At 35.2% G+C, this 23,526-nt stretch overlaps 4 protein-coding genes and 1 long non-coding RNA gene across 7 annotated transcripts; 2 read left to right on the plus strand and 3 right to left on the minus strand.

Moving 5' to 3' along the window:
* Nucleotides 1-958: 958 nt before the first annotated feature.
* On the plus strand, nt 959-8,326 carry LOC130985026 (peptidyl-prolyl cis-trans isomerase PASTICCINO1-like). Its single transcript, XM_057907774.1, has 20 exons — nt 959-1,236; nt 1,345-1,429; nt 1,514-1,583; nt 2,026-2,123; nt 2,428-2,550; nt 3,090-3,122; nt 3,405-3,463; nt 3,644-3,728; nt 3,973-4,131; nt 4,589-4,646; nt 4,853-5,001; nt 5,091-5,188; nt 5,296-5,362; nt 5,912-5,971; nt 6,525-6,581; nt 6,744-6,812; nt 7,243-7,320; nt 7,467-7,568; nt 7,664-7,735; nt 7,847-8,326. The coding sequence occupies exons 1-20, from the start codon at nt 1,163-1,165 to the stop codon at nt 8,099-8,101; spliced, it is 1,851 nt and encodes a 616-aa protein (XP_057763757.1). The 5' UTR covers nt 959-1,162; the 3' UTR covers nt 8,102-8,326.
* On the minus strand, nt 6,079-6,518 carry LOC130985027 (uncharacterized). The gene is made up of 2 exons (XR_009088860.1): nt 6,291-6,518; nt 6,079-6,170 (listed from the first exon to the last, which is right to left on the minus strand). It is a non-coding gene; the product is annotated as an uncharacterized LOC130985027 (long non-coding RNA).
* A 2,398-nt stretch (nt 8,327-10,724) lies between the features above and the next one.
* LOC130985028 (xyloglucan endotransglucosylase protein 1-like) lies at nt 10,725-12,353 on the plus strand. Its single transcript, XM_057907775.1, has 3 exons — nt 10,725-11,070; nt 11,162-11,355; nt 11,856-12,353. Exons 1-3 carry the CDS (start codon nt 10,807-10,809, stop codon nt 12,211-12,213), a joined length of 816 nt encoding a protein of 271 aa, XP_057763758.1. The 5' UTR covers nt 10,725-10,806; the 3' UTR covers nt 12,214-12,353.
* A 918-nt stretch (nt 12,354-13,271) lies between these two features.
* Nucleotides 13,272-14,930, minus strand: LOC130985029 (peroxisomal and mitochondrial division factor 2-like). Of its 2 annotated transcripts, none has more exons than XM_057907777.1 (2): nt 14,783-14,930; nt 13,272-14,452 (listed from the first exon to the last, which is right to left on the minus strand). In XM_057907777.1, exon 2 carries the CDS (start codon nt 14,441-14,443, stop codon nt 13,562-13,564), a length of 882 nt encoding a protein of 293 aa, XP_057763760.1. In that variant the 5' UTR covers nt 14,444-14,452; nt 14,783-14,930; the 3' UTR covers nt 13,272-13,561. The 2 variants fall into 2 exon arrangements, with proteins under 2 accessions (XP_057763760.1, XP_057763761.1); XM_057907778.1 differs by having other exon boundaries at nt 14,610-14,791.
* Nucleotides 14,931-16,075: 1,145 nt separating this feature from the next.
* Nucleotides 16,076-22,130, minus strand: LOC130985030 (mitogen-activated protein kinase 20-like). 2 transcript variants are annotated; one of them, XM_057907779.1, is made up of 10 exons: nt 21,519-22,130; nt 19,951-20,359; nt 19,505-19,632; nt 19,350-19,409; nt 18,571-18,720; nt 18,308-18,463; nt 17,859-18,070; nt 17,679-17,780; nt 16,805-16,977; nt 16,076-16,690 (listed from the first exon to the last, which is right to left on the minus strand). In XM_057907779.1, the coding sequence occupies exons 1-10, from the start codon at nt 21,540-21,542 to the stop codon at nt 16,263-16,265; spliced, it is 1,842 nt and encodes a 613-aa protein (XP_057763762.1). In that variant the 5' UTR covers nt 21,543-22,130; the 3' UTR covers nt 16,076-16,262. The 2 variants fall into 2 exon arrangements, with proteins under 2 accessions (XP_057763762.1, XP_057763763.1); XM_057907780.1 differs by having other exon boundaries at nt 16,076-16,669; nt 21,519-22,107.
* Between the last annotated feature and the right edge of the window lie 1,396 nt (nt 22,131-23,526).

Below are 23,526 nucleotides of genomic sequence, written 5' to 3' on the forward strand. Positions count from 1 at the left end.
TGGATATGTATTAAATTATTATAGATTAATATGGATGAAATATGTATATGTATGTTAATAACAATTTTATATGAATTATAGAATTGGTACAAAAAAACAATGGTTCATAATCCCATAGGTAATAAAATCATGTTTACTTCAAATTGTGACCATATCATCCTTGTGAAATTGTGATCTATTTTACTCTATATTGATGCACGTTATATTTTTATAGGTTGAATTTTTTTGAGAAATTGCAATTGCAAAATTTAAAGATTTATTCTCTCTATCACATTATAAATGTCCCATTACTTTTTGACACGAAGATTAAGGAATGTGTAATTAGTAAATAAAGTGGGATGGTGTAAATTGTTTAAATAATATTTTAAAAGTATGTATGGAGAGAGAATATAATCTTAACTCTGATTAGGCAAGACCTGTCATTTAATCTTAACTCTGAATCGGAATAGCAGCGCTAATCCTCCTGATCCTCAAAGCCTACAAGAAATTCCATTCTTAATAGGTCTCTTAAGGCTAATCTTAAATTATAGTCAAATGATATCTAATCTTGATTCATCACGCCGAGTTTCCAAAATTTAACAATAAATGTTGAAAACTATTAAGCTAAGAACGCCAACAATACCCTTGATCAATTTTCTTAAATAATTGGAATTATAAACAAAAACGATTAAATCATAAACAATCAATACATCTGCACACAATAAAATAATATTATGATGCAAATCATCTCTTAATAATTAATTAAACTCACATTAGGGTCAAATTAAATAATTTAAATAAATAACATTTCAGCTCAGTACTTAAAATAAAATTAGGCTGAACATAATTAAAAATACTGGCCCAAATGCTTAAAAAAACGGTCCAGCTATTTAAATAAATAAGGCCCACTGTAAAATGTCCAACAGTAAAAAAATAGGCAGCCCACTTAATTAATTAAATAGCAGCCGCCGGCAGCCACCGCCGCGCCGACGCCCCTTCCATTTCTAAATAAACTACTTCAGCGTAGTTTATTTATCAATTATTAGCCTGAATTTGTTGTACTAATCCGTGTCACCTAGGGTTCATTGCCATTTCAATTATTCTGTTGAATCAGAAAATTGAGCTCAAATAAGTCAAATTCGCGAGTTCAACTGAGTTCTCCTGCTTTTGGTGGACTGATAACATGGCCGTGGTCGAGGAATCAGAGCCAGAATTCAAACCACAAAAGAAAAAACCAGTTTCTGAAGATGACAAAAGGTGAGAACAAATTTTATTTCTATTTGATTGTTTTTTTTTCTTTGTTTTGCTTAAATTTTTAGCAGTGTCTATTTTAGTTAGCTAACAGTAAGGATTAATTATATGTAGGAGAAAGAAAATGCCTCCTGGTAGTTTGATGAAGGCTTTGATAAGGCCTGGAGCTGGTGAAGAGACACCAACAGAGGGTGATCAGGTTGACAGTGTTGTGATAGTAGCTCGTGAAAGTTCATCCATGGAGAAATGAAAGCGATTTAATAAATATTGATGCTTTCTGCAGGTTATATATCACTGTACAATACGGACACTAGACGGGGTTGTTGTTGAGTCGACTCGAGCTGAATCTGGAGGTGAGTTAAGCATTTGTTATCGTCAGTGTGGAAAGAGTTTACATATATAGAATCGTAGGCATAAAAGGTGGCAAGATAGGCGAGAGGCAGCTCTATTTCTTCTAGTAGGATTGATTTTGTTATTGTTACGTGTTATGTCCTAGTTGAATTAGTTCTTGTAGAATATTCACAATCACAATGTAAAGATATATAAGTTGAATTAGATGGCCATGGATCGGAGTGTGTTCACTTGATTATACTTAGAGCCTTACAATTCATGCTATAGCTATTCTTTGCTTCTTTTGTTTAGCATTTGTTCATATAGTTCTTTCCGTGTTGCTCAGGGTTATTTTTGCAGTGGCTCTTTGATCACATGTAAAGCTAAACTTAATATTTGCTCAGCTTTCATGTTTATGTTGACATGGCAAGAGACTGTCTTACTTGTCACCTCTCTTGACTACAGGCATTGGTATTCCAAAACGACAGGTATTGGGCAAAAGTAAGATCATATTGGGATTGCTAGAAGGCTTTCCTACAATGTTGAAAGGTGAAGTTGCAATGGTAAGTTTTTAAGAACTTGTTCTGGCTGATTACATTTATAACTTAATGTGTATTATTTCACTCTTTCATGTGTACGGTTTGTAGAGTAACTGAAATGTATCACTCTGGTTTTAGACTGAATGTTGTGATAGTCTCTCTTCTCAGTGAGACTTGTCTGATAAGTATGTATCCTATCCTATGAAAATAAAAAGGCATATAAAATTAAAGCGTACAAAACTTACTACTAGTTCTGCACTTCTGGTGGGTCGAGTAACCAGAATATTTGTTCTGATTGCACTGGATGATAACATACCTTTGGTTTCAGTTCAAGGTAAAACCTGAGCTGCATTATGGTGAGGAGGATTGCCCTGTTTCTATTGCTGATGGCTTTCCCAAGGATGATGAACTTCATTTTGAGATTGAGTTGATTGAATTCTCTAAAGTCAAGGTTAGAATGTCCTACTTTTTTTTACTAAATGGATTAGCTTATCACCAGTTCTTGTGAGTCACAAGTTTTCACAGACCGCGTTGGTTTTTCTTCTCAATTGAATAATGAGATCTCACAATTAGTTAAAACTTGTAGTATTAGAGCATTGTACCCTTTGTTTCCATAAAAATATTGTTAAAGTCTTGTCTTATATTGTAATCTGTTAGGTATATACTCTGTTATTATACTAAGCTTTTCAAAGATCTTAGATTTAAATATCTCTGTGGTGGTGTTGACTGTTGATGTTGTTCGCATACTAATTTATGTGAGGATCTTTTCATTGCTCAAACAATTTTCAAGCTACTAAATTTGTTTGCCTGGCAAGTGGCAACTGCATTCTCAGTTGACATTTTGAGTATTGTCACATTAACTTTTATGTCTATTCTAACATGGATTTTAATTTGACATTTCCTATAATTTTTGTCATGTGATACTCAACATGGAAAATATTAAACCTCATGGTACCTACTAATATGGACGTTTTTCCTTCATTTTCTCAGGTCATTACTGAAGATTTAGGTGTCTTAAAGAAGGTAATTATAAAATTGCTTATACCTTGTTGCCATGTTTCTCACAACTTTACGTTTAATTGCTATTGCTTAACATAAAGATGATGCCTTACTTCTTATTACATGACATTTGAGCATTTATACAAAATAATACTCTCACAATCATACAACAAGATAGTATTAATTGAGCAAACTTATGCGATGATTGATATTTTCTTGGAAAACTTGTTGTTTAAGATGTTTAAAACATAATTATGAGGAGAAAAGTTGAATGCCTGTTTGTTTTGATCGTAATCTGTTTAATAGGTAGAGGAAGATGGACAAGGCTGGGAACAACCTAGAGAGCCCTATGAAGTTAAAGCTTGGTACAAGAATTGCTTTTTTAATCAATTTCTCTTCAGTTTTGGGAGATATGAAGCGGATCTATCTCTCGTCTTTTCTTATTTCCATATTTGTTCCCTTCTATCAAGCTCAATAATGGTTCATTGTGTTCCTGTGCATATTTGGCTTGACTAGTTATTTACCTTGCATTTGATTGGGAGTAGGATATCAGGGAAGTCTGGAGATGGAAAGGTGATCTTTTCTCATACACATGGGGAACCATTTTTGTTCACTTTTGGTAAATCTGAAGTAAGCAGCACATTTCTGTTTTTATGGTCATGTATTGTTTTTGTCTTCTGACCTTATACTTTGTGGGTGCATTTACTTTGGTAAAGATGTGAAAATATATGTTTTCTCTCATTTTCCATCAAAATAAATGGACACCTATGTATATTTCTGATGAAAACTTGCTAATGTTTTTCGATGCATCCAAAATTTTGAAGATAATTATACACATCTAAGTTCTGTTTATATTATCCTTCCTTGTGCTTAGATACCAAAGGGTCTTGAGATGGGAATCGGAACAATGACACGAGGAGAAAAAGCAGTAATTTATGTCATTAAGGACTACTTAACTCAATGCCCTCTGATTCCCTTCATTGACGGTGTTGCTGAAGTCCACTTTGAAGTGGAGTTGCTGCATTTTGTTCAGGTAAAATTGACAATCTATGTTCAGCTTCATCATAATTGTTCAAAAGAAAGACTCTGAACTAGAGCTACCATCTTGAGACCGATGTCATTGCCAACTGGCAATTCAAAGGTAGAAACATGATGATGGGAAAAAATTTCTCTCCATATTGATGGACTAATCAAAGCACCTATATATACACAAGAGTCCCAAAATAACTAGGAAAGCATATAAATAACCTATGCAATTCTATCATATATATAATTCTAACACCAATCAATATTAAAGATCCATGGTTATATTCAATAACATATCTTTTCATTTCTACTTGTTCAGGAAAAGTTAGTTGCAAAATTTGTGTCTGGGGGTGTTTGTGTGTATGTGTGTGTAATTATTTATTTTTTTGGGGGGGGGACTCTAGTCAGTGCATTTCTTATTTTTACTGTAAAGTTCATTGAGATGACTTGGTTTATATTTGCAGGTCCGTGATGTCCTTGGGGATGGGCGCTTGATAAAACGCCGTTTGCATGACGGAAGAGGTGTTCAATTGTGATTATGTACTTTCCTTGATCTATATTATACAGATGCATGTTTTACAGTTGATCAGATAATGTAAATTGTTATAAAAGCCATTTACATCTACCAACTTCTTACTATATGTGTTTTTTTGCTTAGTTGAGCATTACCTTTGCATTTCAATTTGCTAAACTTTTATCCTATGTACTTTGATGATTTTCCATATTAGGTGAATTTCCTATGGATTGCCCCCTTCATGACAGCCTTTTACATGTCCACTACAAGGGAATGCTTCTCAATGAAGAAAAAACTGTTTTCTATGATACGAGAGTTGATAACAATGGTCAGCCTTTTGAGTTCAGATCAGGGGAAGGCCTTGTAAGCCACACATTTAAGAGCTAAACTTATATGTAAAACTTCTTCAAACCTTATGTAAATGATTTATGATTTACTTCTGGTTTCAATAGGTGCCAGAAGGGTTTGAAATGTGCACAAGATTGATGTTACCTGGAGAGATAGCTTCTGTTACATGCCCCCCAGATTATGCTTACGATAAGTTTCCAAGGTTAACTTTGGCATACCGGTGCTCATACATAGATATTACGCTGAGTGCTTATGCGGCATATGGAATATTTTGTTTACCTAGATTCTGTTTTTCTTTAATATGAACAGGCCAGAAGTACCTCAAGGTGCTTATGTGCAATGGGAGATTGAGCTTCTTGATTATGAGAAACAAAAGGTAACAGACATATGACCATGCGTTCCATATTGAAATGTCGTCTTTCAATTATGACTATTGAAGGACATGAAGAATATTTTGGAACTCTCTTGAGGGAAGCAGCCTTGTAAATTTACTTTTAAACTAGCTAGAGGAGATGTATTACTTTTTCCTCTTTTGGTAATGAAACTTAGTTAGAAATGGATAGCTAAAGAGCCTCATAGACATAACATTTTGTTAATGGAATGTAGAAATGCATAAGTATTTTAAAGAAGTATTCTGATCCATGATTATAGGACTCAAGTATCACACTATGACTATGAAAACACAATAAAATTGAAAAATCCAAGATGAATACAGTGGGTACAAAATTTTGCACCATAGCCGAATCCTGTGTAGAAACCTATGAATTATGATTAAACTACGCAATGTATTTCTTGTTTGTTGTAATATCCTGCTGAGATAAACGATTTTTTTGGTATTTAGCTTAACCGTCAGTTTGCATTCTCGGTTGGCTGAATTTGTTTTGCCCAATTATCTACATTGTTGCTAATTGAATCCTCACTGCAGGACTGGACAGGTTACAACTTTAGAGAAATAATGGATGATGTTGAGAAGATCAAAGGCACGGTATATGTTCTTTGACTACTCAATGAGAACTTTTTCATTTGCCAGTGCGTTTTTCTACCCAAAACACAAAGGGAAAAAGAACAAATATAAAAATGTAGACAGCAAGGGAAGGAAATTCTTGTGTGTTATTTACATATCTTAATATATTGAGTTTAAATACTGTCAGAATCAGCTATCGCCATGAGTTATGGCTCCTGACCTGCTTGCGGTAGGCTTAGAAAAGTTTAGTACAATCAGAAGATATGTACTGATGCATCTAATGATGAACTGCACTGATAGAATTCCCAATTGATATTCTCTTATTCATATCCTTCATTACCTCACAACTTCACAAGCTGGTGAATGTCCCAGGTAGCTGATGGAGAATCACCCATACAAGATGTGATTTTGGGCTTTATTTCTTGCTTCCACTAAATTTCAGATGAATCAACATTATCTGCGGTTCTGTAGTCTGAGCATGAAATGCCATTTTAGACTAAAATTTTATGCTTTTGTTCTTAACATTGTAAATATCCCATATTTCTTCTTACTTGTTATTCTCTGCGTATTTCAGGGTAACAGGCTATTCAAAGAAGGCAAATATGAACTTGCCAAAGCAAAATATGAACATGTAATGATCTCAATTCTATTTCAAGCATTCTAGAGCAGCAACTATTCCGAATATCTCTCGCTTTTATCCATTTTAGCTGTTGAACCCCTTGAGTTATTTCTGACTAGCATACTGTTACATGAGTGATTTGGATTGCCTTACGTGACTTACACTGGTATGCAGGTGCTTCGGGAATTTAATCATGTTAATCCTCAAGATGATGATGAGGGAAAAGAATTTTCAGACACAAGAGTATGTATTACAAAGAATTTTATTGATTGTCATTGCACAATGGGCTCGTTTGGTACGCATGGTTAGGGTGCATAATATATGTACGACATCCTAATATCTTATTTATACAAAACGCACGGCCCTTGATAAATCTGAAGCCTGAAAGTATTATACTGATTTAAGTGATTATGCGTAATACAAATCATAATTATAGCAATTATTAATTATATATAAGTTTAATACAATATAGCAAACAATGAATTGCATATTACAGATATCGTGATACACATTCTACCAAACATGATATTAACATGTTATAATGTAAAATACATCCCAGTGAAATATATAACACCTTATCCCATACTGCATACCAAATGAGTCCATAGTATATGCAATATTATCTATCTTCAGAAAGTAGTTCATTTTATTTATTTGTTCAAAATGGTTGAAGAATTTGTTGCACCTGAACACGGCTGCCTGCTTGCTGAAAATGGGTGAATACAGGAAGTCAATTGAAAGCTGCAACAAGGTAATCCTACAAACTATATGGTGGAAATGTTATGCTTTTTTCCATATTTGGATTCTTATTAAGAAGGTGGCTACCTTTTTATTTTTGGGAGCTAGTTTTTTCATTCACATGAAATAACCAACTAAATGCATTTATGCATTTATAAGGTATTAGACGCCAACCCAGCTCATGTCAAAGCTCTGTACCGCCGTGGAATGGCATACATTGCTGTTGGTAATTTTGAAGAAGCTAGAGCAGATTTCAGTAAGGTATAGTAACATCATTGAAATGTTTCGTGTGGTCAAAAGGCGGTCATTTAGTTATTTATAATCTAATATTTGAATCACTCTTCTTACTCTTTTAGATGACGAGCGTTGACAAATCATCAGAAGCAACCGCCAACGCAGCTCTTCTTAAACTGAAAAAGGAGGAGCAGGTTAGTATAAATTAAATGTTGCCTCAATTGTGGAACGCTTATAATCATGTGAACAAACAAATACCAAGGTTTCTTATCAGTCGATTGTTTTTGTACCGATGCATGTGGCAGGAAATTCATAAACGAGCTCGTCAACAGTTCAAGGGATTGTTTGACAAGAAACCAGGGGAGATTTCTGAGGCTGGTGGTGAGGATCTGCAAGAAGAGGCTCCCGGCGTAAGCCTCGATGCCGATGCTTTAAACGACGATAAAGAACATCTTCTTGAGACCACTGCTCATCCGCCTGCGAGCATCTGGTCCAGATTATGGCCTAGTGGCAGAAAACTTTTTGCAACTCTTGGATTAGATAGATGTGCCATATTGTGACAATGACAATTCTTCTTTTTTCTTTTTATCCACATTGTGACATTCTAATATGGAGAAACTTCCAAGAACTTGCATTTTGAGAGATAACTAGTACATCCTCTCGTGGACAAGACATATTTTATACTTCTTTTTTAAAATAAATAAATTATGTAATATCAAAATATTATCATTTATGACATTGAAACACATATGGATTAATTAGTAAGATGCTTCTCATTTGATAAATAGATTGGCGGTTTGAGTCACAACAGAGAGAATTAAGGAACCATTATTGATATTCTTTAAAGTGAAAAATAATTTATGCTCTTTTTATGGAATATATATATATATATATTTTTCGTCCGTCCACGATATGATTACCCATATTTCCTTTTTCGTCCGTCCACAAAATGAGTACCCATTTCCCTTTTTGGCAAATGTACCCCACACATCTCTTTAATTAATACACTCAAAAAGTGGGACCCTTAAACTATTCACACTATGCTCCATGCATTTCTTAAAACCCGTGCCGTCCACAAATGGGTACTCATTTCGTGGACGGAGGGAGTATTTTATTCTAACAAATATTATTAAAAAAGAATAAAATAGGAAGAACATCGTGATTATAGCCTCAAATTTTAAAATGACACACTTATTATGAAATAATGAAAATATTAAAATAGAACACTTAAAAGAGTGAGTAATTGTTTCTCAATAAAAGAAAAAAAAAAAGAGTGAGTAATTGTTAAAGATAAATATTTTACTATCTAATTTATCATCACAGTTCCATCTCATAGTGCTAAAAGCATTCAACACCGTCTTCTAAAAATAGTGATCTCTATGAAATGATGATTGAAAGTGGGTAGCCTCTAATGAGAAGCTGCCAAGAAATGGGAACCGCGGCCTAATCACTGCTACTTTAATTAGTGTATAACTCGTCGAAATTTGACAGAAAATTATTTTATATTGCGATTAAAAATAGATACGCCGTCTTCCCCGGCCCATTCGCCTCGCTGCGTCGCGCTTCTACCTCGTCTCACTGCGCCTCAGATTTGAGTTAAGTTCAATGCTCAACGCTCGACACGCAGTGCTCGATGCTCCACGCTCGAATCAGTTCTTCCAAAGGGAAAGGGACCGTCTTCTCAAAATAGCGCTCTCTATGAAATGAATCAATGATGATTGAAAGTAGGTAGCCTCTGATGAGAAGCTGCCAAGACTTTCTCTTGTTTAGTTAATTGATTATCATGATTTGCCCTTAATTCTCATATTTTTGTAGTGCATAATTTCTCTCCTAACAGCCTACATATTAACTACCAAGCGACACCCAAATCTATTTAGGTACGTCAAATTAAATAACATTACACATATAAGCATAAATCGAATTATATAGTAGTGTGTATAATGGTGGAGCCAGAAATAAAATTTGAAGGGAGCTAAAAACAAAAATCAATTATGAGGACGTTAAAATAAAAAATAATTCTCAAGAAATCAAAATCATAAACTTATTAAAGAAAACGACAATTGGACGCGTGTGTGTGTGTGTGTGTGAAAGATAGAGCAACAACGTTTCACTTAAAATTTGATATACTACCTCCATGACAACAAACTTGATCAATACTCCCTAAGTCCCTCCATCCCAACAAAAGTGGTGCGCTTCTTTTCGACACGAAATTTAAGGGAAATAAAATTGTAGTGTAAAAGTGTGTAAATGTGCGGGGCCACATTGTTTGTAGTGTAAAATTATTACCAAAAAAGAAAATGCACCACTTTCGTTGGGACGGCTCAAAAATGAATACGCACCGCTTTCGTTGGGACGAAATATTATTTTTTGGACCGTCTCAACATCTAATCACTTATTCACTTAAAGTAATACTCCCTTCGTCTCAGCCAAGATGATACATTTCTTTTCGGCACGAGATTTAAGGAGTTGTAGATTAGTGTTTTAAGCGTGTAATAATAAAGTGATAAAAGTAGGAAAGATAAAGTAATAAAGTGATAAAGTAAGAGAGAGAATGTAATAAAGTGATAAAGTAGGAAAGAGAATGATAATAAAAGAATACTTAATTAGTGTTAATTAAGTGCTTAAAATCTCTTATTTTTTCTAAATATAGAAATGTATCATCTTCGTTGGGACGGCCCGAAGAGAAATATGTAGCATCTTGGCTGAGACGGAGGGAATAGCTTTTTAAATTTCATACCGAAAAAAAAAATTTGATCAATTTACCTGAGACGGAGAGAGTATTATATTTGATGTCTTATTTTATATTTTACTTTTAATTTTCTATATTTTTATAAACATATTTTTAATTTGAATTTTGTATACTTTAATTTTATTTTATAATTATTAATTAGGGTTCGGTCCATTTATATAGGGTGTATATGCATTTTTTTTTTAATTTATTATTAGAGTTGATAAATTTAAATTTAGGATAGTATAATTTTTTTTAAATTTTAATTTTTGTAAATAAAAATTAAGTATAACTCATAACATTACAATCAATTTTAATTTTATAAAATAATTTATTAAAATAAAAAAATCCCCTGTTTTAGGCGCGAAGCCAACCGTATCTAATCATTCACGCGTTCAATTATTCTGCTTCTTCTTCATTAGCCAGCTTCCCTTCCTCACCATCCAGCTCACACCATTCCCACTATATATACACTTCACATTTCATGCAATTCTATCATCAAACATTCCCCTCTCTCTCTCTCTCTCTCTCTCTCAAATGGCAATTCTCTCGAATTTATCATTCCTATCAGCTTTTCTCGCCCTAGCCTGCTTCGCCGCCGCCGATTTCAACCGCGACGCGGAGATCACATGGGGCGACGGCCGCGGCAAGATACTCGACGGCGGCCGCGGCCTCTCTCTGTCGCTGGATCAATACTCCGGCTCCGGATTCCAGTCGAGGAATGAGCATCTGTTCGGGCGATTCGATATGCAGCTCAAGCTCGTCCCCGGAAACTCCGCCGGAACCGTCACCACTTTCTTCGTCAGTATTCATTTTCCGATCCGCGCCATACGATTCGTTAATTCTTCAATATTTTTTCACTTCATTAATTATATTTTCGTGTAAAATGCAGTTGTCGTCTCAAGGCGCCGGCCACGACGAGATCGACTTCGAGTTTCTGGGGAATTCGAGCGGGAATCCGTACACTGTTCACACTAATGTATACTCGCAAGGGAAAGGCGATAAGGAGCAGCAGTTTCATCTCTGGTTCGATCCCACCGCCGCCTTCCACACCTACTCCATCGTCTGGAATCCCAACAGGATCATGTAATTCCTTCATTTCTCTACCTCTCTCTAATTAATTAATTAGTTAATCAATCGGTTAATAGTGTCTTATGTCTTCGATTTTAAGTGTTTTCTATAAAATGCCTCCAACTTTTGTTTTTTCCTCGAAGCCTCTATTTTTCAACGTTTTTCATGAAATATATCTCCATACAAAATTCGATATAACGAAAAGATGATTCGTCTCATTAGAACTTGATGTAGATTTTTTTTTCCACCTAAGCGTCAATAAAATAAATCATTTTAGACTCCAGTGAGATGAATCATCTTCACGTCACCGAAATATGAGTTACATGACATTATAGAAAACGCTGAAAAGTGAGGATTCTTTTAAAAGATAAATGAAAGTTTGAGACATTTTTATAGTAAACGCTGAAAGTTCGAAACACAAAACACTATTAAATAACCCTTACTTAATTAACCTTTAATTTACAAAGTTAAGCATGATTTAACTTATAACAGTAGTATCATTTGTATATCTGCAGATTCCTAGTGGATAACAGCCCCATCAGAGTGTTCAACAACCACGCCGGCGCCGGCGTGGCTTTCCCGGCGACGCAGGCGATGCGGGTCTACTGCAGCCTGTGGAACGCCGACGACTGGGCCACGCAGGGCGGCCGCGTGAAGACGGACTGGACCAAGGCTCCCTTCACCGCTTACTACCGGAACTTCAAGATCGATTCGTGCGCGGCCGGAACCTCGTGCGCGAGCCAGGAGCTCGACGCGAAGGCGAGAAACAGGCTCAGGTGGGTTCAGCAGAAACACATGGTTTACAATTACTGCGCAGATTCCAACAGATTCCCTCAGGGAACCTCTGTCGAGTGCAAGCGTTCCAGATTCTGAACAAGATTCATTAGAATGTGTAATTATTGTTTGTTCATTTTGTGTGTCTATTATTCTTGATTTCTTATTTTGTTACATTCTTATTCAATTTCATGTAATGACGTTACTTGATAACTTGAATAAATTTACATTTTTATTTATTTATTCGTGACTATTCATCTTATCTCTCTTAATCATAAGCTTTTCGTTGAATGTACTTTGATAAATATTAAATTCTTGAAATGGTATACATTGATAAAAATTAAATCTTTGAATAATCCGAGCTATAATTTCGTTTCTTACAAATCCCATATATTGTGGGAACTTTGTAATAAATAATTGAAATGCATTTTAGTCTCGTGGACAATAAATGCTTCATTCCCTGCTCCAACCAACAACAATATAAATATATTCTGCTAATACACAATGATGATACATTAGTGTTTGTTAGGCTTTTCTAGAGTAATGTGTTTAAATGAAATGTGTTTTATAAGCTGTGAAAATAAATTTTAATAATCTATAAACTTTTCAAAAAATAAGTTCTTCAACTTCAACTTAATTTTTCATAATGTTGTAAAATAATATAGTAATTAATATATAAAATAATCCTACTATAGTTTTATTTTCAACATATAACCTTCCAATTTTATCTCTATTCAATTTTCTTTATCATGAGCAAATTAAAATTCTCTCTCTAACTTACAAATAAGCATTGCTCACTCCCTCCACTAAGAGAGAGGGCACATATTCTCTTATATTTTCAACCATATTCAGACTCAATATTTACAAATATGACTAAATTACACTATGCAGACAAGCTATCTAGGATCTAGGGTAGCCACAAAAGAATTTACTATTTGATGACAATGATTTGGAACAATGCCTAGGTCCAAATTGAGAACAAAAAGAATGTCACATTCCTAAATCACACACCAAATATACCACTAGAGATGGATGAATCCAATCTTGTATCCTCAGATATCCATCACATGTTTCCTATCCATGTAAAAGTTTAAAACACCATGAAATTATATAGGTACAAAATGCTCTAAACGAAAACTTCAAAGTTAAGCACAATGTTTTTCTAAAATGTAACAATATTTCATTCAATATAGTCAAAGTGTGATCAAACCTAACACTTGATAGATGCAGTTCCACAAAAGAAAACAGCATGGAGCATTTTCTCAAGCATTATTCCAAGAAAATGCAACCAAACACAGGATAAAACTGATGTAGCCAAGCTCCATGAAGACAAAAAAAATCAAAAAGCACCAACTATCAAAATTGAAACTCATCATCAACTAGGATAGAAACAAATCCTCCTAACCTCCAATTTCTTCCAAGAACAGAGCATCTACGAGTGTTCGAATCAGTGTTTCCTTGCAGCGTGCACGTAGCACGCGACCCCCATGACAGCAACAGCAGCAATGGTCGAGCCCCCGACCAGCAACCACTTCTTTTCGTTCGAGCCCCCACCTAATCCTCTCGTTTCACCATCAACCAAAGCATCGCCATTGATAAAGTTCTCTGCAACTGCTCTTTCCTTGGTCTCGAACCCGGTGATCGCCTCCTGCTTCTCGTCCAAACTAGTCTCTAGGGCACTGATTTTGCCCCTCAGCTGCTCGACCGTCTTCTCCAAACCGCTCCTCAACTTCTCCAGAACCTTATTGCTTTCCACAACCACTTCTAGATCCTCAAGTTTCTTCTTCAAGATCCGAATCTCCTTCTCCTTGCCCTCCGATTCACCCCTCAAACTGCTTTCGTCTTCCTCCAGTTTCCCAACCTTAGCCAGCAACAAGTCTCTCTCCTTCCCCATGGCATCCAACTCAACATCCTTCTCCTTCTCCCTCTCTTTCGCTCCCTCCAAATCCCTCTTCAAGTCGGAGATTTCAGCGTTCGATTCCTGCAGATCACTCATCGTGGACACCAAATCATGCTGCAGCCTCGACACCTCAGCTTCCAGCTCTGCTGCTCGAGCTGCCACCGCCCCCAACATCCTATTCTCCGATTGCAATTCTTCCAACTCTTTCTTGCTCTCCGCATTCTCACTGCTCAATTCTTGAATCGATGCCTTCAGTTCATCGATTTTCTGCCTGTAATCCTCATTTTGCCGGATAATTTTCCCATTTTCTCGCTCAAGATCACTGATCTTTTCAGTAAGACCTGATATCTTCGCCGAATCATCATCCCCAGCAATTTCCACCGACTGAGCATCAGAAAATTCTCCATTCATCATTGTTTCATCAGCCATTTACAATTCCTAAACCCCAAAATTAAAGCACCAAAGAAAAGAGAAAATATAAATAAATTAAACACTTCATGAAAACAAAAATTAAAGCGGAACTCTAATCTCTAAACAAACTAATCAAGAAACATCAACATAAACAAGCAGAACCACAATAAATTCCTCATCTTACTTAACAACAAGAATCAGAAGTTCGCGTTTCTACGCAGCCAAACAGAGCACAAAAGGATCGCAGTGAAGAGAAAAATAACTAAAAATAGAGGAATTTTTCATATTTATTATATAATCAAACCATTTCTGGGAAATTGCGCTGAAAATTGTACAAACAAAGGAAAGCACGCGTACCTATTCTGCAGGAGGAGTTTGATGGTTTCCCGAAATTAGGGTTTGAGATTTTTTAATGAAAAAGAGAAGATAGCTTTTATTTTACCGGAAACCAACTTGACTGAGTTGTGCTGAGCACGTGCAAAAAGGCAATGATGCCCTTTGTATGCTAATTCACTAATTTCTCATGATTTTTACATATAATTTTATGGGATAATAGCATTATAAATTTAAAATACACGATCTTCACATATTTCAAATTTTATATATGAATTTAAAATTCTATCTTTAAATACGAATTTTCATTTGAACGTTTTTTGACGAAAAAATATTGAGGTAGAAGTTTAAATGAATTTTTTTAAAATAACGTAGTTAAACATGAGGTAAGAGTATAAAATTATATTAACCAATCATTCGTTGAAAATGTTAATCATATGCAATACCAAAAAATAAATGAAAGTTCGTGTATTTGGAATTAGAGTTTCAAATTTATGTGCAGAACTTGAAAATTCGCGTATTTTGGCACAATTGCCTCTACTTTCATTTGTATAATAAATATACATTATTTATAGTATATAGTTATTTACAGAAATACACATAAGCAATGAAAATACAATATGAAATATTGTTTGTAAAGATAAAGCCTCGTAATTCACTTTTGTTGATAGTCTCAAGATGACAAAACACGTTTTATTTAGTTTTTATATACCTAAGAATTTCGCATATCGATTCATCTGCGAATATAAAATTTTATAGGCCATATGGTTATATTAATATTGTGACTAATTCATTTAAACGTGTCAGGCTGTCATGATTTGGCAAAATTTTGTTTGATTTTTGCTCAATTTATCAATTTGTCCAAAGTTACTTAATTCTGCTCAAACTTAATAATTTATACTCCCTCCGTTCCTGAAATAAGTTCCTATTTTTCCTTTTGGGGACGTCCCCCAAATAAATTCCTCCTTCTTTCTTTCTATTTTTGGACAACTATCCCACCACTAATAATACTTTATTTATTCTTACTTTTCACTTTTTCACCACTCCCAATACTAATTATAATACTTTTTCACATTTTCACCACTCTCAATACTAGTATAACATATTTTTCTCCACTATCAATACATTTTACCATTTTTTCTTAAAACTCGTGCCGTCCCCAAAGAGAAACTTATTTTGGGGACGGAGGGAGTATTTATATACAAAATCGACACAATTGTATATGTCATATATTTAGGTACAGTATATTGCTCCTATTAAAATAACATAAATAAAAGGAAGAGTTTAGGAGTGAAAATTGAGAGATTTGGACAAGGATTAAGCTGTGAAATTGTAACTATCATCTTATTTATTATTTCTCACATGACAAAAAGGAAGAAAAAAAGAACTTTTCACATCTAAACAGAAAGAGACCTAAGGATTCCAAAGCCAAGAGTTACAGAAAGATTGACGCATGCTTTCGCTCTTCACAACTCTACATTTTATCCACAGACTTTACCTTCGGCTAATACATCCGCGCCACACCGTACTGCATCACGGCTACTTTTCTATGAGCAGCCACTTTCCCGGCAGCTGCTGCACCGACTGCAAGCCCGCCGTATTGTGTTTTGGCCTGCAGCAGATTCGTGTCCACGGTGACCCTGTCATCGGGACGGTCCAACTTGGTGCCTCCAGCCCGGCTCGTATAAAATGGATGGGTATCTATGTCTATTGTTATGTCGGGGGCTAATTTGGCAGCCATGCCGCAGTTGGGAACTTGTTTTGTATTACTGGGATAGTCCCTCCCGGTGTCGTTCCTACTGGAATAAGCCGAGGGGATACCCTGGTGGGATGGCACGGTATTTCTGACCAGCGTTCTAGGATCATAAAAGTCTTTGGCGATATTTGGATTCTCATACGCCAACACTGGACCTACAACTTTGCCCGGTTTAGCTGTGCATCGTGCGTTTTGAATGTAGGAAGTGAGATTTTCACGCAGGAAACAAGTGTTCGTGTAGAAGAGATTAGCATGACAAGGGATTTAAGACGTTCTAATCAGGAAAGTACCTTGTGCGATCCTCTGTGGTGGCTGCAAGGGTCTTGACAAACTATTGTGAACCCCATCAGAATCTCTCGAGTTTCTGCTGCACAATTCTTCAGAGTTATGCCGATCCCTTGCATTTGCAACAGCCGGCTGCTCTTTTGGAGGTAATCTAGCGGAATGTACAATGGTAGACGACCTGCATAGTTGTAAATCACCACTACTATGAGAACCAGCCAAATTTAAAGCACACTATATGACTTTTATCCCCATTTTTGTATTTCAATTTGTGAATCATTAGTAACATTACACCATAAAACAAAATCCCAATATACTTGAGTATTCATTATAAAATCAAGCCCCTTTGCTATCAAATACACAATATGGCACCAATCGGTAATCCTGACTTATTTTCCAATATACCAGACTTAATAACATGTACGATGCTTGAAGTTAATGAACGGCATGTGTTTCTAACAAACGATTCAAACTCATATAATCACTTCAAATTAAAGTTTTAATCTATTTCATATTGTGCTTCATATATATAGCCTTCTCTCAAGATCAGAATTTTGAAGTGATATAGAAACAAAACCAAAGTTACCTCAAACTTAGAATCACAATCATGAGACCAAGAAACTAAACTTTAGCATGAGAAGAAAAGGTTGGAAAAATAATTGAGACGAAGTTCATCCCCCACATGATGGCATGGTCCACACAGAGAAGCAGCCCCCGCATCACATATCAGCTACTACGAGGATAGCATTCATGCAGTGTGCTATATATATGTGTGTGTGCGAGTATCTACAGATCTACTATACCCTTCTAATGAAGGCAAACCAAGAAGGCAGTAACCATAAGTTAAACTAAGAAGGAAAAAAGTGGTCGGTATGCATATACCTAGGAAGGGAAGCATGCTTTCTTTCAAGTGGAATCACTGGTCCACTTTTACCAACACTTCCTTCCAAATGAGCAAATTGATTCTTAAAGTGATCAATTGCACTGCACAAGAGACATGTTCCGAATTAGCAATCTAGAGGAATCCAAACAAAAAAAAGGCACAGCGTTAGAAAAAGTCACCTAGGATAAAGAAAATTAGTTCTTTCAATTCCATTGATATAATCCTTCCGTAGCTGAGGATGGTACTCCAGTATCTCCCTATATATTAACTCTCTTACATCTTCCTTTGTCACCCTTCGCCTCTCAAACTCAAATTCCATTTTAGAGATCGGTTGACAGGACGGTTCTCTCTCAGCCTTAGCCAACCCCTTGAAGTAAGGATCAGCTAGTGCCTGTAAATTCATAATAGTTATTAAATGAAAATATATGATGATTAATACCCTAAAGAAAGAGTTCATTCATATAACCTTTTGTTTCAACAATATCATCATGGCAGAAAGTGAAAAAAGAAGATAGGTAAATTTGCACGCAAAAGGTTCCATCGACAAAAGAAAGAATCGAACCACAAGAAACTCCTAAACATTTAAAGGACTACCAACTTATTAAAAAACATTTAGAGGACTACCAACCTGTTCAGCAGTTGGACGATCCTTTGGATCAAAAGCAAGCAGCCTCTCCAAGAGCCGAAGAGCCAAAGGATCAGTATTTGGAAACTTCTGAGCAAAAGAAATCGGCTGTTTCTTTCGCATGCTTGTAAGATATCTTCTAGCCTTTTCATTCCGCACCTAAACAAAGAATAGAAGGAACAGAATATCAGGAGCAGGTTTGATTTAAGCAAATCAAAAAGATTTTTAAGACACAATTGATTCTGAAAAGGTAAATTCATGCATACATGAGAAATGGTCTCCATAGAAGGTGTTCCAAGAAGGTCGGTTATCATATCCAGCTGGTGAACAACATTCTTTCCAGGGAAAAGTGGCTTCCCCGTTACAACCTCAGCAAAAATGCAGCCAATGCTCCATATGTCAATTGCTGGAGTATACTGAATAAACAAGCAGTTTAAACATCAATATTTTTTACGAAATCAATGCCATGAAGCTTCAATAGAAAACTATATAAATGAGCACCATATCCAGATCAAGGGATAAACCATGAGAACCAGCCCATGAGCCATTCACTAGATGGATCTAATCAAAGAGGAAATATAAACAAATCTCAATTCTTGGAGTTTGCATTTTGTATTATTGTGCCTGTATCAGTTCACTCACAAGGCTCATAGTAGCACCTGTAACTGGAAGAAAAAGATCTATCAAGGTACAAGAGTTACCCATTGCCAATTTCAACAGTTCCGAAAACCCTTAAGTTTGAGCACGACCTCATTATTAAGGAGATCAACTCAAAAGTAATAGTGCTCCATGAAACTAAGCCCTCTTCATAAAAGAAGGTGGGCCATTGTATGAATAGAGATATTTCTTAGAAAAATATTCACGTCAGGAACACACTGCGCTTATGAATGCAAAATCATAGGGTAAATCCATTGAAGTCAAAATTCAAAGAAATAAAAGCAAACAGCTCTGTGATAACGACCACTACTTGTTGTTATAACACATCACTTAACAAACCATTATGAACTTCTCATCAACAAAGGCTGTCAAGAAGCTATGGAATTACCTTAGAGAAAAATGAGCCACACAATTCTGGAGCCCTATACCATCTTGTAGCAACATAGTCCTGTGTTGAACACATGGTGAATTCTCTCAGAAATTGATAAATAAAGAATAAGGACACAGCATATTCTCTTAGAGATAAAAATTAGTATTTCATACCGTCCAAAATATTGTTGTAGGTGTGTCGTTGAATGCTACTCTAGCCAATCCAAAATCACATATTTTTAGTTTACAGTTTGCATTTGCCAGAATATTCTTCGGTTTCAAATCTCGATGATATACATTGGCTACAGAAAGAAAAAAAAAATCAATTGACCGTGTCACAAACTCACTTTTAAACACTAACCATTTAGTGAAAGGAACACAACACTGCTGAGTGCTGACATAACAGCAAACATCTTTCTATCGAGTGAACAAAGCTAAGACAAATCTCAGGAGACATAGCAACCATTTCTTAACAACCATCCAGTTTTAGGCAATAAATTAAGATTGAATTGTGGTATCCAGTAAGAAATTCTTAATGACAATCAGATATGGCAATGCCAATTTCTTATATAAACCTAGGACTAGGAGGAATTAGATAGAAATGTGGCAGCACGATTTACCTGTGTGGATGTATTTGAGAGCACGGAGCAATTGATAAAGGAAAAATTGATGATGTTCACGTGTCAAGTCATCATTAGCCTTAATGACTTGATGTAGATCTGATTCCATGAGTTCAAAAACAACATAGATATCTTTGAATTCTCTCCTTGAAGGTGGAAGCATAATGTGCTTTATTTCAACAATATCTGGGTGTCTCAGAAGCCTCAAAAGCTTTATCTCCCGAAGTATTCGAGCAGCATCAGAAATGTGTTCAAAAATATCATGTATTTTCTTTATTGCCACTTTTTCACCTGTATGAGTATCGATTGCGGAGCAAACAACACCATAGCTGCCTTTACCTATGACTTCCTGGATCTTATACCTGCTTGCATCACCATATTCAGAAAAGAATTCCAATTCCGCTGAACTCTGTTGCATAGAATAGGAACTGTGTTTAGTCCATTGCAAAAATAGAGGATAAACAACCAAAAAGAATAGCATATTGACAACTAAGAAAGCTTACTGTTCAGACTTTATACATAAGAATCATAACACATGGTTATCATAAATGTAATATGGTATAATAGGCCAAACAAATCACACGTAATTGTTACACCATAAACAATTTCAATTACCATATGGTATTGGAAAATTAGTAGTTAACAAATTAGATAAAGAAGAACATTGCATCTAGTGGATTGAAGAGCTCACTATCTGTTCCATACTTCCATTATTGTTCAGTAAGAATCAGACATATTGTTACTTTTGAAAGAAAAAATGTTTTGTCCCTAACTAGAAGTAGGAATAAAAATAATCTTTGCATTCATACTCTATGAACAAATGTCCGAACACAGAGATATATTACATAAGACAGAGATGATCCAAGACAGTCCATTTTATCGTGAAAGTATAATATATTGTCTACAATCCATCACAGACATTGGAATATTTATATTTTAACCTGAGACAATGCAATAGCCATATGAAATCAGATACTCCAGAATACTAAAGAACAAATAAGAAGAATGGAACGACACTGGTACAGTGCCCACAAAAAGACAAAATAAAATTCTTACCTAGTTAAGACGCATACAAATTGACGGAAAAAAAATCAGAGAAAAGGACAAAAAAGAAATCAGAAGCATGAATTTTTTAAAGGAGCAGAATAGCAATAAAAGTTTGCACTTATCTAAGTTACTGAAATTGTCAGACATCAGTCTGATGTTTGACAATAAATCACCCCTCAAATTATAATCAAAGACTCTTCTAGCGACCAACAGATTCAGCATAGGAATCCTAATTTCCAGTATTGACGTCACTAATTCTCCAAACAACAAAGCAATTCATATCTTTAGCATTACTATCGGAAATATACCATGTCTCACTTCACCGAAATTATGCATCAATTACAACATTATGAGTGATAAAATGGGAAATCCAATATGCTACAACATCCATATCCTGATTTCACGCATAAAAACAATAAATTGATTACTCATTTTCAAATTCCTCTCAAATTTCACTCATGTAAAACACGAATACAAATCCTCCCAAAAAGGAGGCCAAACATTGAAAAGAAGGAGCTTACTTTCTTGCGGTGATCTGGCTGCATTGCCAAGAAAACTCAAATCTCCCCCCCGAAGAAGAATTCTCAACAGCAGCTACGAAATAACGAATTGAATAAATAAATTCAATTTACGTTCCTTCAGACCTAAATCGGATAGATTTCAGCACACATTCAGCCGCATTTGCCCCATCGACCGCGGCTACGGACGGCGAAGGAGCAATCCCACCTTGTGCGCTTCGAGTTATTGTTGAAGACAAAGAGAAAGCGATCCTTCATAAAACGCACCGCTTCTCCTTTTTCGTCTTCTTCCACCCCCTCGCCCACAATCATAGAACAGCAAAACCAACAGAAAACATCTCCTCTACACCAAATCCCGCCATAGATTGAAAATTAACCCTCAAACTCTAAATCTATCCAATTATGTATATACAGAATTCAGCTTTATACAATATCGAGTGAGCGTGAATGTGTGGATCTGAAGGAACCCTGTAGGCCGTAGCAGCTGGTGTGGGGGGAGATCTGACACCGACACCGACACAAACTAGAGAGAGAGAGAGAGAGGCGAAGTTGGGGGTTTTAGAGAGAGAGAGACGTATATAAAGAAGTCAGAGACTCAGAATCAGATCGGGGAAGAGGTTGAGCCGTTGAGGAATATCCCATAATAATAATAATAATAATAATCAAAAATAGAAATTACTTAATTAATCAAATAATTAACACTATTATCTATAATCTGAATAAATATTCAACAAATAATTAGGATTATAAAGTAATGTATATAATAAGATTGCCTTGGAGTATATCTTTTGGACCATTTATTCACATAAGTATACAATATGTTGGATAATTTGCCACATCTTTATTTATTTAATCAGCAAATTTAAGTATAATTTCCGATTAATTGTGTAGCTAGACTAGCTCTAACTCTAAGACATGTAAGGTCAAATGCCACGCAATAATTTTTTTTTTTTTTTTGTAATTAATTGACTATTGGATGAGTACGTGCATAAATATTTTATTTTTTTAATTATTACTTTTTCTATAATTTATGATACTATTGCAAATTACGATTTGATTTTTGATTGTTTAATTTTATTTTCCTTTTTGAAGCATTTTGTCTACCTATATCTATTTGTCACACATCATCTTATCGTCATATTTGATTGTTGCTTCTAATTAATGGTTTAATTTTAACATATGTATAATGTACAATACTTACGGAGTTCAATTGATGAGATGTTTTCGCTCTAGTTAATAGCTTAGAAAAGCTTGTGTTTATAGCTTGAACTTTCAGTGAATTTTAATTTATAGTCTCAACTTCAATTTATTTTTTAACAATCTTTTTTGTGTGTCTAAAACTTTGAAAAATTATTTAAATGTGATCACAATATTGTTAAAATTGTAACAATAGTTGTTCTATACTAAAATTACATCTAAAACGATAACCAAATGTCACCAAATCATGGCCTAATGTATTACACATTAAATGAAATTTTCAACTGTAGGTAGCTCGTTGTCATCGGACCATTAGGGTGTAGAGTACATTATGCTCTAGTTATGTGGCGATTGATAATCGTTTTAGGTGTAATTTTGATAAGAAAAAACAACTATTGTCACAGTTTCAACGTGATTACGTTCATAAATCATAATTCGCTGAAAATTCAACCTATAAACTAATTAACCCTAAAAAATTCTTACATGTCCATCTTGTAGATGATCATGGGTTGGGCTGGGCCGACATATATTAGAAAAGCATTGTTTTGGCCCAGCCGAACTCAGTTGTGGGCCTTGGTCGGTCTAGGACTAATTTGTGGTGGATTCATTCAAGTCAGTTCAACTCAATTGACAACTTTAATTTATTTAATCTTAAATAAATATTATAATTATAATGTTTTAATAAGGTCCAACCCATCTTATATTACCACCATAAACCAAGTTATAACTCGATTATTGAATTGGAAAATATTATCTAGGACTTATGGAAATATATATTTTTAGTATGGTGATAACTTGTAATTTTGGCAATAGT

The sequence above is a fragment of the Salvia miltiorrhiza genome, chromosome 5, assembly GCF_028751815.1.
Source record: "Salvia miltiorrhiza cultivar Shanhuang (shh) chromosome 5, IMPLAD_Smil_shh, whole genome shotgun sequence".
NCBI lineage: Eukaryota > Viridiplantae > Streptophyta > Magnoliopsida > Lamiales > Lamiaceae > Salvia > Salvia miltiorrhiza.

Bases quoted from the DNA above. Each gene is read 5' to 3' on its own strand.
- LOC130985029 (XM_057907777.1), bottom strand. From the start codon at position 14,443: ATGGCTGATGAAACAATGATGAATGGAGAATTTTCTGATGCTCAGTCG.
- LOC130985028 (XM_057907775.1), top strand. From the start codon at position 10,807: ATGGCAATTCTCTCGAATTTATCATTCCTATCAGCTTTTCTCGCCCTA. The intron at 11,071-11,161 runs GTCAGTATTCAT...TGTAAAATGCAG, and splicing joins GAACCGTCACCACTTTCTTC to TTGTCGTCTCAAGGCGCCGG. The intron at 11,356-11,855 runs GTAATTCCTTCA...GTATATCTGCAG, and splicing joins TGGAATCCCAACAGGATCAT to ATTCCTAGTGGATAACAGCC.
- LOC130985026 (XM_057907774.1), top strand. From the start codon at position 1,163: ATGGCCGTGGTCGAGGAATCAGAGCCAGAATTCAAACCACAAAAGAAA. The intron at 2,124-2,427 runs GTAAGTTTTTAA...CTTTGGTTTCAG, and splicing joins TGAAAGGTGAAGTTGCAATG to TTCAAGGTAAAACCTGAGCT. The intron at 3,123-3,404 runs GTAATTATAAAA...TCTGTTTAATAG, and splicing joins ATTTAGGTGTCTTAAAGAAG to GTAGAGGAAGATGGACAAGG.
- LOC130985030 (XM_057907779.1), bottom strand. From the start codon at position 21,542: ATGCAGCCAGATCACCGCAAGAAA. The intron at 19,410-19,504 runs GTATGAAATACT...TGTTCAACACAG, and splicing joins CTACAACAATATTTTGGACG to GACTATGTTGCTACAAGATG. The intron at 17,781-17,858 runs GTGACTTTTTCT...TCTCTTGTGCAG, and splicing joins ACTAATTTTCTTTATCCTAG to TGCAATTGATCACTTTAAGA.